The 15,239-nt window shown below is 38.7% G+C and overlaps 1 protein-coding gene across 2 annotated transcripts in view; it reads left to right on the forward strand.

The window, feature by feature from the left end:
* hivep3b (HIVEP zinc finger 3b) overlaps positions 1 to 15,239 on the forward strand; it is a 63,030-nt gene that overhangs the window by 42,149 nt on the left and 5,642 nt on the right. For both annotated transcript variants that reach the window (XM_079894981.1, XM_079894982.1), the window contains exons 2-3: positions 7,312 to 11,927; positions 12,122 to 12,273. In XM_079894981.1, coding sequence (XP_079751107.1) covers positions 7,749 to 11,927; positions 12,122 to 12,273 — 4,331 coding nt within the window. In that variant the 5' untranslated portion in view covers positions 7,312 to 7,748. The remainder of the gene's footprint in view (positions 1 to 7,311; positions 11,928 to 12,121; positions 12,274 to 15,239) is intronic.

Raw genomic sequence — 15,239 nt, forward strand, 5'->3', positions numbered from 1 at the left:
AGTGGTCTTTCTTGTGATGCATAGTTTCAGATAAGTGTATCCCCAAATTTTAAGGCTCTGTTGCAACATTAATACTATTTTCTTGTTGATTACTGTGGAGCTGCTTTAAAACAGTCTGAAATGTATAAAGCGCTATATTAATGAATGTGACATGACTTGGGCTTGTATCCTTCCCTGGCATTTAAAAGTAGCTGCTTTGAAATATATATAAGGGATGGAGGGCTGTGAAACTATAAAAACTGAACAGATAGGCTAATTTAAAATACCACCATATAGGCTATGTACTCTATCATTCAAAAGTTTGGAGTCTGTAAGGTTTTTTAAAAGTCTCACATGCTCGTGAAGGCTGCATTTATTTGAGCAAAATAAAACATAAATATTGTGAACATTTTATTACAACTGTTTTCTATTTTAATACATTTTAAAATGTAATTTATTCCTGTGATGGCAAAACTGAATTTTTCTTTAGTGTCACATGATCCTCCAGAAATCATTATATTATGATTTGATGCTCAAGAATCATTTCTTATTATTATCAATGTTGAAAACAGTTTTGCTGCTTAATGTTTTTGTGGAAACTGATAAATTTTTTGTCAAGATACTTTGATGGCTTTACTGTCACTTTTGAGCAATTTAATGTGTCCTTGCTGAATAAAAATATTTAAACAAAAACATAAAAAAAAACATTTGAACAGTACTGTACAGTATCCGCATAATAATATATATATATATATATATATATATATATATATATATATATATATATATATATATATATATATATATATATATATATATATATATATATATATATATATATATATATATATATATATATATATATATATATATATATATATATATATATATATATATTATTATTATTATTATTTTTTTATTATTATTACATAGCTATTAATGCATTTGTTCCTTTTCTCTTTTTTTATTATCTTAAATCATTATCATAATTCATTTGTTCTACTCCTTTATCCAAATTCAGCTTTGATTTTGGACACAAAATTGGAAAGCTCATGCCTTTGTTCAGATTTAGAGCGAACACTTTTTTTGTGGTAATTCAATCACAGTTTCCACACAAGCACAAACTTCCCCGAGCCAACAGACAGCAGGCCTGCGACAGGGTGTGGGCATGTGGACATCCATGTGAGGTCCTTGTTCTGAGAACAGTCACAAGGTGTAATTCTATGCTTTTACAGTCGACTACATAAATAGATTGCGTTAGCTGACTGTTTTGCATAAGCAAATGATATTCATATCAGCTGCCCATTGCTCTGTAAATATAGCTGTTTCTGGCACATAATTGAGCAAGTCACTAGTGATTATCCCTTCGCAAGGAAGGTATGTTTCCTGTGTGTTGGACAGGGACGATAACCAGCACGGTTCAGAGGGGTCGTGATGTCTTTCCCCCCATGATCTTTGCTGAATGTTGATGTTTGTGCCAGTACAGGCGGGGTGGTGAGGTGTGCCTATGACTCCTGCGGCGTGACATTCAGGAGGGGCCTTCTGGCTGCATGGGCCAGCGGCACCGCCTCCTCCGGTTTGTCTTTGATGAACATGTTGAGGTCTCAGCAAGGGGACACGTGGGGTCATGAGATGCTGCCACTGGCGTGCGGAGGTCAGCCTGTTTATCTACTTCCTCTTGCCGGCGTGCCACTACACTCAGATAGGATGCTGGGGGACAAATTTAGACCTCCAGCTCACCCTCCATCTGCCGCGGCTAGCTGTAGGACTGTCTCCATGGGAACCGGAGCCAGGTTGCCAAGAGTAAAGCTGGAAAGAGAAGCACAAACTCTTTATCCGTCATTCTGCTCAACTAATAATAAAAAAATACCATTTTAATGGACCTGACATGATGAAGACAATGAATAATATTTCTTATACAGAATGATTGGATTATTATTATCACTTAAAAGCCAGAACACTGCCATCAATTTTGTATTGTAATTATACAAGCATTAGACAAAATTAGCTCCTTGGTCTCCTTATTTACTACAGTCTTGACAAGCTGCCATGTGGCCTCTAGAGTCCTTGAATCTACTCTCAACTCCATTAAAGAACCTATTTTTTTCACAGCAGCAGGGTCAGCTCACCTGGAAACCACTAGAACCGAGCCGACCTCATCCAGTCGGGAGATATTTATATCATTCTTGGTGGTGCAATTAACATACGACGAACAAGGTGACATTTCTGTTATCAAATCTGGCGAGTTGTCACTAGGACAGCAGGAGGCAGAGAAAAAAAAGGCGAAAAGATGGGAGAGCTTTAAAATGTGTTTTTCCACTCCTGTCTATAAGCTTCTGTGGGCTATTCTAAGAGATGGCTCGACGTTTTTGTTATTTCATATACTCAAGCACACTCATTTTACATTCTCTGCGCAGTGTGTGAGACTTGCAAACGAGGGCTGGTTTACTGGTTCATCCATGATACATGATTCAGATCAGATTACCATGTCAGCAAATTTTGAAAGCGAAACCAAACCTAAATTAAAAATTTTCCTTGAATTTCAGAGCCATTTTCTGTTTAAACATTTGTTCAAGATTAATACTAACTACACTTTAAAGGGTTAGTTCACCCAAAAAAAAAAATTAAATAAAAAATTCATCGTCTACTCTCCCTCGTGTCATTCCGAACCCGCAAGACTTTTTTTTAAACATAAATTAAGATATTTTAAAGAAATCGGAGAAATTTCGGTCCCTCCATTGACAGTCCACGCAACTACCTCTTTGTCGCTTCAAAAGGTTCATAAAGAGATCGTATGAATCCATATGAATAGAGAGGTTTAGTCCAAATTTTCCCTTTGTATGGTAACCAGATTGAATTTAGGCTTTATTTGCATATAAACATTGATCAGTAAACATAAACAATAGCTCAACCATAAGTTTGCTTGATGCGCGAGTACAGACCTCATTGGTTCTTCTTAAGCTCAAAACTTGCTGCCCAACATGAGATTGAACCTCATTGGTTCATTGGTTCAACATTGATCAGTAAACATAAACAATAGCTCAACCATAAGTTTGCTTGATGCGCGAGTACAGACCTCATTGGTTCTTCTTAAGCTCAAAACTTGCTGCCCAACATGAGATTGAACCTCATTGGTTCTCACACGTAAAGCGAACTTGCTCGAGCTTCCATTTACCGTATCTGCTGTGTGCGTTTATATAGGTTTATATGTGAATAAAAGCCTAAATTAAATCTGTAAATTAAAGCAAATCTGTCTCTTCAGAACAAAACTTGACTAATCCTCTCAGTTCATATGGATTAGTTTTACAATCTCTTTATGAACTTTTTAAAGCGTTGAAGTCTTAGTTGTGTAAAATGTCATTGGAGGGACAGAAATCTCTTAGATTTTATAAAAAATCTTTATTTGTGTTTGACGATTTAAAAAAAGTCTTACGGGTTTGATATTAATACAACATATGAGGGTGAATGACAGAATTTTCATTTTTGGTTGATCTAACCCGTCACTAAAATGTGACGGGTGACTGCCAGGCCAAAACCATCATTATTGTAGTGTGTTGTGTGCTATAGGGATTTGTTAGCTGGTTGCTACTCTTTTAAATATAAAGGTTCTTTATTGGCATCTGTGATTCAATGAAGAACCTTTAACATTCACGGAACCTTTTCAATCCATAAAAGGTTCTTTAGATTTTTTTTTTAAATGTTCTTCACGTTTAGAAAAAGAAAATGGTTCTTTTAAGAAAAATTCTGGTTCTTTGGGGAACCCAAAAAAAAAAAAAAAAGGTTCTTCTATTGCATCACAGTGAAAACACCCTTTTGGAACCTTTATTTTTAAGAGTGTAGGTGGTTGTTTACTGGTGTTTTATCTTAGGGTATGTTTACATGTCTATAACAATGTACTAAAGACAGAAACGTTTTTCCTTTGTTTTTCGCGTACAGACAACCACATTGTCAAAACGATCCGTGTTGACAGGGATCCACAAAAATGATTAAAAATGCTGGATTATGCATTTTATACATGTCACTTTGTAAAGAAAAACTCTGCGCCTATAGACTGAACATGTAATATGCATGCGCATGACATCTCCATTTTCGCAATTTCACATTTTTGTAGTTTACATGGGGACAATATAGGTATTGTAATTGTATTATAAGCCTGCACTTTGAAACCCATTTTCAAAAAAAATAAAAAAATAAATTCAGGCCCCCAAAACGCAGTTGTCGTGTAAATGAGTGGCCAACTTGCATCAAAAGTTTGAAACGGTTGAAAACGGTGTTGTGTAAACGGCCCCTTAGACTAGTGAAAATAATACATCTCATTGTTTAAGTGAAAGTTAATTGCAAAAGTGAAAGTCATTTTATTTTATCTTATTTTACTTCATTTTTATACTAACTTTTTCATGAATGTAAATTACATAACAGGAAGTTGTGAAGTGTCAGTACAGCAGGGTCTGTATGTCAGTTTGAGGACGTCCCAGCTGTTCGATACTCCCTCTTCCTCCATATGTTTGAGAGAGAGAGAGAGAGAGGGAGCGAGAGAATATCTTTTGTCACATTCTCCTTGTGCCTTCAGTTCATTCTTCACTTGACCTCTGTCTGGTTTTTGTTTTCTCTCTCTCTCTCTATTCTTGATGTTACATGAGCCTGTTACAAAAAGTAGTGCAAATTTTTTGGGGGATTTCCAATATTCAAGTTCCAGCATCATTTGTATTTTGTTTTTTTCTGCCTAGCACAGTCCAAGCCCTTCACTTCCACTTTTTTTTTCTTATGTCACAGATTCATTATCATTCTCTGTCTGTTGTGCCAATTATCATCATTACGATTCAAGTGAGATTATACATAATCAAGCAAATATTCAATTAATACAATACTTATTTCCTGATATGGAATAAAGTCGGAAATCGCCAGTTCCTGTTGACTTTAGGTCACTTTTCTAATGCAGATCATTTCTATATATTTGCAATTTTAGTTTGCAAGTGGGATTGATCATTCATTACATGATGTTAACTAACCACATAACATATTATAGCTGTTTATTACTGCCATATAGACATTTGAAACAACCGTTTTATGTAAAGCTGCTTTGAAACAATATGTATTGTGAAAAGCACTATAGAAATAAACTTGAATTGTATTTCAATTAATCATTAGTAATCTAAATTAATATTTTTTTTTCAGTTATATGAATTATGAAAATATGACGAATCTGATCTGAGTGATTCAAGGTGTGTGTGTGTGTGTGTGTGTGAGCCTGTGTGAACTTCCTTTCAGTATTTCCTATAGACTACTTGAAAATGCTGTAATGCCTGGGCATCTCCTAGTCCACTACATTGTGCATAGACAGCAATGAATAATTCACATAGTGCTCTTCCCATCCGAAACCCTCTTAATCACTCTGTTTAAGAGCCACATCAGTACCGTGTCAGAGGTCATTAGGCTGTGTCTCGCACTGATATTTGACGTATGGACATCCATTATGGAGTGATAACAACACTGTCTCCTCTCCTGTCTACATTTGTCTGTCTCTGTGCCCTTCTAGTTTACATCTGTATGTATCAATCCAGATGAAAATTCTAGCAATCAGGCAGTGTAATTCTATAATGCACTGCACGCCCCAATCACAATAATAAACCTGTGCAAATCGGATGCGTTCATTATAAATTTGTGGTTCAATCCTTTTGCAGTCAAATATGTACCTATGTCATGATAATGATGAAGGTCTTAGTGTTGTTGTATCTTCAATAATTGCTTGCTGTTGATAAAACACTGTGTAACCAAAGCCTACCTCTACTCTGAGAAAGCTCATTAAATTGTTGCGCATCACTCAGCCAGCAGCAGCAGCTGTTAAAGAAAGCAAACTCAGTCAAGAATCTGTCAAGTTTTTTCAGTTTTTTTGTTTTCTGCTCACTGCCTTTTCCATAGTGAACACCAAGAAATGAAAGCTAAGAAGCTGTAGTTTAAAAAAAAAAATATATATACAACTTTGTTAGATACATTTACTGGAAGTAAAATTGTGTAAGCTACTAATATAAATATATATTGAATGAAGTTGTTGTTTTTTGTTGTTTTTTTACCTCATTGGCAAGCTCATTAAAGCATATATCTCACAAAATTTTTAAAATGATGGGATAAACTTGAAGATATTTTATCTGGAAAAGATCTCAACACGACTCAAATACTGTTTTAGAAAAATATATTTGCCAGTTTAATCAGAAACTCAAACGCCGAATTATATTTATTTATATATATATATATATATATATATATATATATATATATATATATATATATATATATATATTAAAAAAGACCATGTTTTCTGACGATTTCTTTCTTGTGCTAAGAAATCGCAGAATGTTAAAAAATAAACCATACAAACTACTGTTTATGAATTTGTTTTCCATCTGAAAATGTAGCCTAAAATATGGTCTAATTTGCTTATTGAACTCCCTCTGGCAATGCTATTTATGAGTACATTTCAAGACATCATGTTAATAGATTAAAGGTGCAAGTGTTTTGTCCCTCAAGTAAGGAATTAGACCAGTTTTAAGCACAGTGTTCAGTATGAAGTACACTTAAGAGATGGTCCCTCCCTAGCACTTCTGATGTCTTATAGTCTCTTGTATGATTTATGTACATAGACAAAATCAGCTTCTAATCTTTGTTTTTCTTATTATTCATTCCTGTTTTTGTTTTTGCTGAAATGATGACACAACCGCTTTTTACGAAGCTACGGTTAGATGTCCAGTCTCATATTGTGTGTGCAAGGAACAGCTTGGAAGTTTAAAAGAGAAATACTATAGGTCAATGAAATTTAGCAATTTCCTTGTTTATGCTTATGAGATCATTTTGAAACCACTGGCTCTACATCAGCTTGGATCACTTTACACTTAGAACTTTGCTTTGTTCAGACTATCAATCTCAGAGCTTAGAATTTATTGTTTTTCATTTGTGTTGTTTGGATTTTGTGTTTTTAACATTTCAGTAGAATTCTAAAAGATTTTGTGACCGCAAGGTGGTAAGGGTGGGAGTGTTGTTGTTGTTGTTGTTATTATAAAATCATGTTTTTTTTTACTTTCAAAGATTTTATCATCAATTAAGTAGCTTGTTTTATTGTCCATTTGAATATTGTAAAAAAAAGTATTTCTCCAGTATTCTTTCCTTAATCAGGAATATGGATATATGATTTGCAAATTATTCTCTCTTTTCAGAAATCGTTTAAAAATTAGTAGCAGTAGTTGGTAGCTTAGCTTAGCATTTTTGTATACAGTAGCTAACTCAATACTGTTTATTATAACAACTAACCACTTCTTTTATGTTTCTGTGCCTCTGCAGGGCTAGTGAAGTTCTAACATGTGACAAGCTGAAGACGGGAGACAAATAGGTCTTGAATAATTATTCACGTGTCAGCAGAGAAAGTGCCTCAAAAGCATCTTGAGACATTCTTTGTCAAGCCCCATTGCCAGGCATCAGCCCAAAAGACACATAATGATGAATTTCACCAAACCTGTTTGTGAACAGGAGAGGAGACATTTAGCACACAACCAGCACTCACATTTATGGCGGCTGCATACTGACACTGCTTAATTATGGCTTTGTCAGTTAAGACACTATCCGGTATCTTACATTAATTATGGCATAATACAATTAGCCCCCTAAAGCGAGTGTAAAGACTTTTTCCTATCGGAAGAGTATTGATGCAATGATGTTTATCAGATTGTTGCTCAAAGTAGCATTCCCATAGCATCCTTGAGGCCTCCTCCCCACATCCTATGGAGGCAGAGGAAAAGCAGTCGACCGATGTGGAGCGGTCTGGTGGGCAACAGCAGCCATTGTCAGAGTCTCTGTTAGCAGCACAGCTGCCTCATTTACAGCAACAAGCTACCTCGCAATCTGTCCATGGATCACATGGCCGCCTTCAACACAGGCAGCCAAAACGCTTTGAAATGCTCCAAAGGCAGAAGCAGCAGCATCAGTCACAGGCGAGTGGGTTATCTTGGCAGCTTTCAGAAGTACCTGGTCCTTCACGAAGCAGCTGTACTGCCCTGGAAGAACCATCTCCCCAAATTCATAATGTTCATCAAACTCAATCTCTGCCTAGTGTTGAAGTACAGGAAGGCACCCCATGTAGACGAGAACGCAAACCCCAAAAACCAGGGAAATATGTGTGCACATACTGCGGCCGTCCTTGTGCAAAGCCTAGCGTCCTCCAAAAACACATCCGATCCCACACAGGAGAGAGACCCTATCCATGTGTTCCATGTGGCTTCTCCTTCAAGACCAAAAGCAACCTGTATAAACACCGCAAATCTCATGCGCATCGAATAAAAGCAGGCATGGCCTCGAGTCGTGAAGAGACCAGTTTTACTGAGCCAGAAGGTGGAGCATTGGGAGATGATCAAGAAGAGGGTACAGAAGGAGAGAGTACAGGTTCTGAGGATGAGACAGGGCAACACCAACCATCTACCTCACATGGTAGGCCAACTCTGAAAAAAAGTTGCAAAGTGGAATTGTCATTCATAGAAGAGAGTCCCCAAACTGAGGATTCACAGGCAGTCAAGCAAAGGCTAGCAATGAGGCTAAGCGAGAGGAAGCGAGCTCCCAGAACATCTTCAGATGAAACCCGATCCTCACTGGGTCCTGGTAGTAAGGGGAGCACAGAATCTGGCTATTTTTCCAGTTCTGGGAGTGCTGAGCTCTCCCAAGTGAGCCCGCCAAATGCCAGTGCTAAAACATATGCTGAGATAATTTTAGGAAAGTATGGACGATTAGGACAACAACAAAGAATTCCACATCAACAACTGCAATTATCGTCATCTTCAGGTCAACAGGAAAAATCAATCCCTTTCCCTGTTCCTAAGACACAAGTCATTGAGCATATAACCAATCTAATCACTATAAATGAAGCTGTGGTGGATACAAGTGAAATTGATAGTGTCAAACCAAGACGTTCCTCGCTCTCTAGAAGAAGTAGCATTGAGTCAGTCAAGTTCTCTTCACCCAAAGAACCCTGTGTTAAAGCGGATGCCCCAGGCTCTTGTGGCTCTGCTGTTCAACTTATTCCTGGTAGTTTTGCTGGTGAATTACCTGGCTCATACTTGGCTCAAACAGAAACTTTGGCTGGTCAGAGCTCCAGTGCTCTTCTCTATAGGAGTCAATCAGTGCCATCTTCGGGTAATACTTCAGATACACCTTCACACAACTTTCATCTCAGTCATTCTTTTGATGATCAGCAGGCCATAGCAGCTGAAATGAGGATTGGGCCACATCAACGAATGTTACGACGCCAACCTGCTATTGAGGTGGCAGTTGGGGTGGACCTCATTATAGACAATGCAGATCCTTCTTCTAGTTTGAAAGAAACAGAATCAGGAAAACAGCAAGAAAAGGAATTCCACCTTTATGAGAGTGAAATGTCTGATGCTCGCTTGAAGAAGCATGACTCTTACGCAGAACACAGATTAGCATGTATGAGTAAATCTCCACACGGCCTGTGTGAGGAAGGCAGTTCTTTTATTGAGAATCAGCCACAGATTATGAGCTACAAGTTCAAAGCCATGGCCATGGCTGTGCGCAAGAGGAAAAAAAAAGAGGAAAGTCTTGAGGAAGACCCTCCCAGTCCAGGTCCAACAGCTGTGTCATTCAGTTCCCAGCCTCCATTGATGCTAGGCAGTATTGATAATCAGGGCGCACCTTGTGGTCTTTCACAGAGTGAACTAGAAGGGAGGAGTCAATGGAAAGAAATTTCTGTTATCCAGCATACCAGATCCTTTGAAAAACAGGAAAACATCTCAATGGCAAATCAGGAAGCAGAGCCAGAGCATGAGCCATCACAGGAGCCAAAACCAACCTTCACATCACGGTTAATCCGTCAACCCAACATTCAAGTGCCAGAAATTCTGGTTACAGAGGAGCCAGATACAGAGACAGTCTCTCATCCATTGAACACGTACATCTTAAAAGAACCAGAGAAGGTGGAGGAATTCCAGTGGCCTCAGCGTAGCCAAAGTCTGTCTCAGCTCCCTGCAGAGAAGCTGCCGCCAAAGAAGAAGCGCCTCCGTTTGGCCGAGGCAACCCAATCATCAGGAGAATCTAGCTTTGAGTCAGTATCCTTGCCACATAGTCCAAGCCAAGAGAGCAATGTTGCCCATGCCTCCAGTCGATCTGCATCCTTTGAAGAATCAGGAAGGCCAGATTCTGAGATGCAAAGTGGTACCTGGAGCTCCCAAGGGTCTCACATGCTGACCGTTCCATCAAGTCTCCATCAGCACCATCATTCTCACAAAGAAATGCGCCGTTCAACATCTGAACAAGCATCTGCAAGTCCTTCACACCATGCACATGTAGAAGAAACAAGAAGTAAGTCATTTGACTATGGCTCCCTCTCTCTAGAGCGTACTTCTGCTACTTGGAAGGAGAGAAGGAAATGTCTCTTGGTGAAGCACGGAACCCTTGGTGAGCCTGACCAGGAGGAGCCATCTACTAAACCTGGTGTCTCAGCCTACCCAGTTCATCCTCCATTCACAATCACAGAGCATAGAATGGGAGGCAGGGCCTCTAGGCTTAGCTCGGAGCATATTGGGAAGACCTTGCAGCTTTTTCAATCTCCTCTTGCCCTCCCACCAGCCGTTTTCCCCCTACAACAAGCAAACCCTGATTTTTGTTCTCCAAGTCAGCTCACAAGATTCCTCCCAGTCACTACAGCAATTTCTGCGGTTGTTTCCACCCAGATGTTTCAGCAAGCTTTCCTTCACAGTGAGGCACCTCTGCTACATCCAAGACCCATAGAGTATGTAGAACACCTTGGACTACCCCTTCAGCCACTCACCACTTTTTTCCCACTACAATCAAGTGATGTTGCTCAGGATGTTTGCTTTCCCATGCCAGGTGGTCTGACTATTCAGGTCCCCTCAGGGCCTCTTTTCAGGGAGTCTAGGTCATCACCTTCCTCCTTGCATAGTCCCGGTCATTCACAACAGCAGCTAGCCATTCGCCACAGTCCCCATCCTGTGATTGCTCCTTGCCTTCAACAGCTTGTGCCAGTGGTGTCTCTTGTTGTGCCTGTGCGCTTACAGACTCAAATTCCCACCTATGCTAGTGCCATGTATACAACCATCTCACAAATTTTAACCACAACGCAACATCCAGTCTGCTGCACAGCTATGGTTGTCATGGGTAAGCTAGAGGAAGACAAGCTTCAGAGATCTTACCTTAGGCTTCCCTCACCTATTCCCCAAAACTATATTCCTTTGCCGCTGCTTCCTGAGCATGGAGCTGGAACTTCATCTGATGACTGCTCTGGGCAGCTCGTTGCTGGAGGAAGTAAGCGAATGCTGTCACCTGCAGGTAGTCTAGAACTCAGTTTAGAGGCACAGCGGCACCAAAAACGGGTGAAAGAGGAGGAGGAGGAAAAAGAAGAGGATGACAATGAAGATGATGATAACAAATGTGACAAGAAATCTCAGGAGGTGTGTCAGGGAAAAAATAAGCAGAGGCTAACCATGGAGACAGCAGGGGGGGACAACGATCCAAGAGAAGTAATAGAAACTGAAAAGTTTAGCAAGCAGGACTTAACCCAACAGAAAACTGAAAACATAAAGGAGGAGGGAAGGAAAGAGGCAGGACACCGGTACACTCCAAGGGTAACAAGTCCTGAGAGATCTGTGGAACCCTCTTACCCCAGTTTGCATACAACTACATCCGTCAGCTGGTGCTATCTGAATTACACAAAGCCCACCCCATCTACACATAGAAATTCAACTTCTGTCTATTCCTCATGGAGTGTAAGCATGCATAACCCCAATATACCTGGCTTGTCCACCAAAATATTACTTTCTCTGCTGCGCTCCAAACAGAAACATAGTGCTGAGACATACACTATGGCTACAGCTCCAACACCAACAGCTGACAAGCTGGTTCCTACTGACAGCAAAACGACCAATGTGTCAGAGGTAAACATCACTGTAATTTTTCATTTCAAAATATATAAAAAATATGTAAAAAAAAAATCTGTGACACGATTATATACTAAAAATTATATTGAAAGTTTGAAAGTGCATGCATTTTGATATCTAGCATGTGTTTTGTAAGTGGTGTGTTTATGTACTACAGTGTTGGTAAATTAGCCTGTCTGTCTGGAGTGTAGGTATGTGCCTCTCCACCCAACACACCCGTCAAAGTAAAAGAGGAACCACCAAATGAAAGAGGGGAAAAGGATAAGACGAGTGCTGATGACGTGCCCGCTGCCTCGACACAAAGTGAGGCAGCTCGAAATCGTATTTGCATTTTTGAAGGCGGGTGAGTAAATTCTTATGAGTTATTTTGGAACTGTAGCTGTCCAGTTAAAGGAGAACTCCGGTCAATTTTAACATTGAGCTAATTTTTTTGTAAATTTGGAGTGCTGTCAGTACAAAGAACAACGACAAAAATCGGTGTTGCCTACACCGTGTTATCTTCTTTTTAAAATTTGCACTCTGTTGACTTCAATGGGGCAAGTTTTAAACCTGCTTTTAGCCTCTTAACATCCTTGATGTGTCATTACAAGTGCACCAGCCATGTGAGTGATTCCTTCAGAGTGAACACGGGTGAATCTGACTGCAGTAGATGTGAAAGATATGAATAAAAATGATGTTAATTCAGCCAGCGCACATACCTGTATTTACTTCCTGTTTTTGGTCGAAGTCCACAGTAGTCGATTGTCGAGTTCACGCGCGTGATCATAGGTAACTAAACCTATGCGCGTGAACTCGACAATCAACTACTGTGGACTTCTGTGGATTCACCCATGTTCACTCTGAATGAATCACTCACATGGCTGGTGCACTTGTAATGACACATCAAGGATGTTAAGAGGCTACAAGCAGGTTTAAAACTTGCCCCGTTTAAGTCAACAGGGTGCAAATTTTAAAAAGAGGATAACACGGTGTAGGCAACACCGATTTTTGTCGTTGTTCTCTGTACTGACAGCAATCCAAATTTACAAAAAAAAAATGAGCTCAATGTTAAAATTGACCGGAGTTCTCCTTTAAGATACAGTAGTTAAGAGTTACATGTAGTTAAGCTACATTATGAACTACCAACAATAACATATTACATAAATAACAATGAATCATTTTGTCATGCACTATTTGAAAATATTTGACCTAGTAGGGCACTTAATTCACGATGGTGGGGTTATGATGTTTTATTGACAGTTTTAATACCTCTTTTTAATACTTTTCATTGGTTAAATATTTGGGTGATCAATAGGAATAATGATCATTGAAAAAAATAAATAAATATGGAGATATGAGGTTTCCACAAATGTACAAATATATGTAATAATATATAAATATCTCATGTTAAAGAGTACTAATAGTGCAGTTTGTTCATGATCTTCTCCGCCATGAAATTGCATTTTTGTTAGTGCCAATTATAGCACAGTTGCCTCTCAGCTTGAGCTTTTCTGTTTGTTATTTGCTGTGTGAGAGACAAAGACATGGTAGTACAGGTGAGACTACGAACCATTAGAGACTTCATTTATCCTGCCTTGTTCAGTTGTCTGCTGAATTCACACCTTGCTCAACGGTATGAATTTGGATGGAGTGTATAGAGAGAAAGAGTGCTGATAACTTAGTAGCTCTGCAGATTGATTTTTGATGTCGGGTTCTCATTAGTGTTGTACCAGCCATATCTGCATAGCACAGTTAAAGAGTAAAACAACATTTTTACCTTGAATGACAAGAACAACTAATCAAAATTATTGTTTACATTAGAAACACTACTTAACACTAAACATTAAAAATAACACTTTTTTTGTAGGTTTTGCAATGTATAGACAGCTTTTTTATGATACCGGTGAGTTTTGTGAGTTCATGTACTTGAATTGCAACATCAAAGTGAAAACTTGCAGTGATAACTTCATTTGATGTATAATTGGATGAGATCATCAAAATATCACATGAAGTAAATTCTGTTAATAAACATTAATAGCCATGTGTACATTATCGATGGAAATAATCAACAATGATTTTTGTCACAATCGTGCAGTCCAAGATTGTATTACATGATTTCAATATCATTTTTAGTATAAAAATGAAAGGACAGCGGATAGATGGATGAATAGATAATAAACAGGAGAGCTGACCTGTAAACATCAAAAGCTTTGGATTCATTAGCTGGGTCTCTTGCATTCATCTGCTTATGCGGGGCTCTCAATGTGGTTGAGTGCTTAAACTGCGGCAACAACTCACCACAGCCTGCATTTTTATCCTTGCTTCCTTTGTCTCTCTCACTGCCTTTATTTTGCTCATACGGTTCTTCCGCCTTGCACACCCACGCTCTCCCTAATCACATCAGACTCTGCACTCTGTCTCACACACACACTCCATTTTGTCTCCAAAACTTTTCACATCCTTCAGCACCCTTTTGTCTTTGCACCTCTCATAACAGTATTTGTTGTTTGCTTTCTTCCTCATTAGTAGAACACAATGCTACTGAAGGACAATCAAAGGCACCAGTTTTTCTGTAGTCACCAGCCCCCTTTCAAAGATACTTTTCTAAAAATAGTCGATAGGTGTGTTCGTATATTAAAAGACTTTAATGGTGTCACTCTGATTGCTGTATCCCGAATGAAGGCTGGGTCCTGTAAAATGGAGTGTATTAGATTTTTTTGATTTACCTAGAAACCGATGTTTAGCAAGTGGTTTTCTCTCCGCCCCATCCATTTTTACATTTTTCATGAAAGCCTACAGACATTTTTCAAAATGCATATGCTGTCTACCCAAACACATCCTATCCTGCTGCCATCAGGCTTATAAAGCAGATGAGGATTCAGACTCTATCAGTCAGTAATGCAATTTTACCTTAATATGTTCTCTCTGACTAATATCGCGGACATATCGCATAACTGCGATAATTAATGTGATATGGCTCAGCTTGTCAGTTAACTACGGCTCTTTGTAGTGAATGCCACTCCATCTGAAAGCAGGTGATGGCGATTTACTACTAATCAAGGAACCGGCTTTACTGACGAGATGCGCCTAACAATGTCATGCGATATATCGCCCAGCCCTATTTGATAGCTATGTTTTATTAATTCCTGATTGTTTTAGAATAAATAATAATGTCCTTTTGTTTCAAATAAATACAACTGAAATCTCATGTGCAGTACATTGTTTATTGTGTAAACTATGTAAGAGACCTACAGTAAATGCTTAATATGGAGTTTATGTGTTGTTAAATATGGCCAGTTTTAGCTCTCTGACCTCAATTGGAATTGTCTT

The sequence above is a fragment of the Squalius cephalus genome, assembly GCF_949319135.1.
Source record: "Squalius cephalus genome assembly, chromosome: 15".
NCBI lineage: Eukaryota > Metazoa > Chordata > Actinopteri > Cypriniformes > Leuciscidae > Squalius > Squalius cephalus.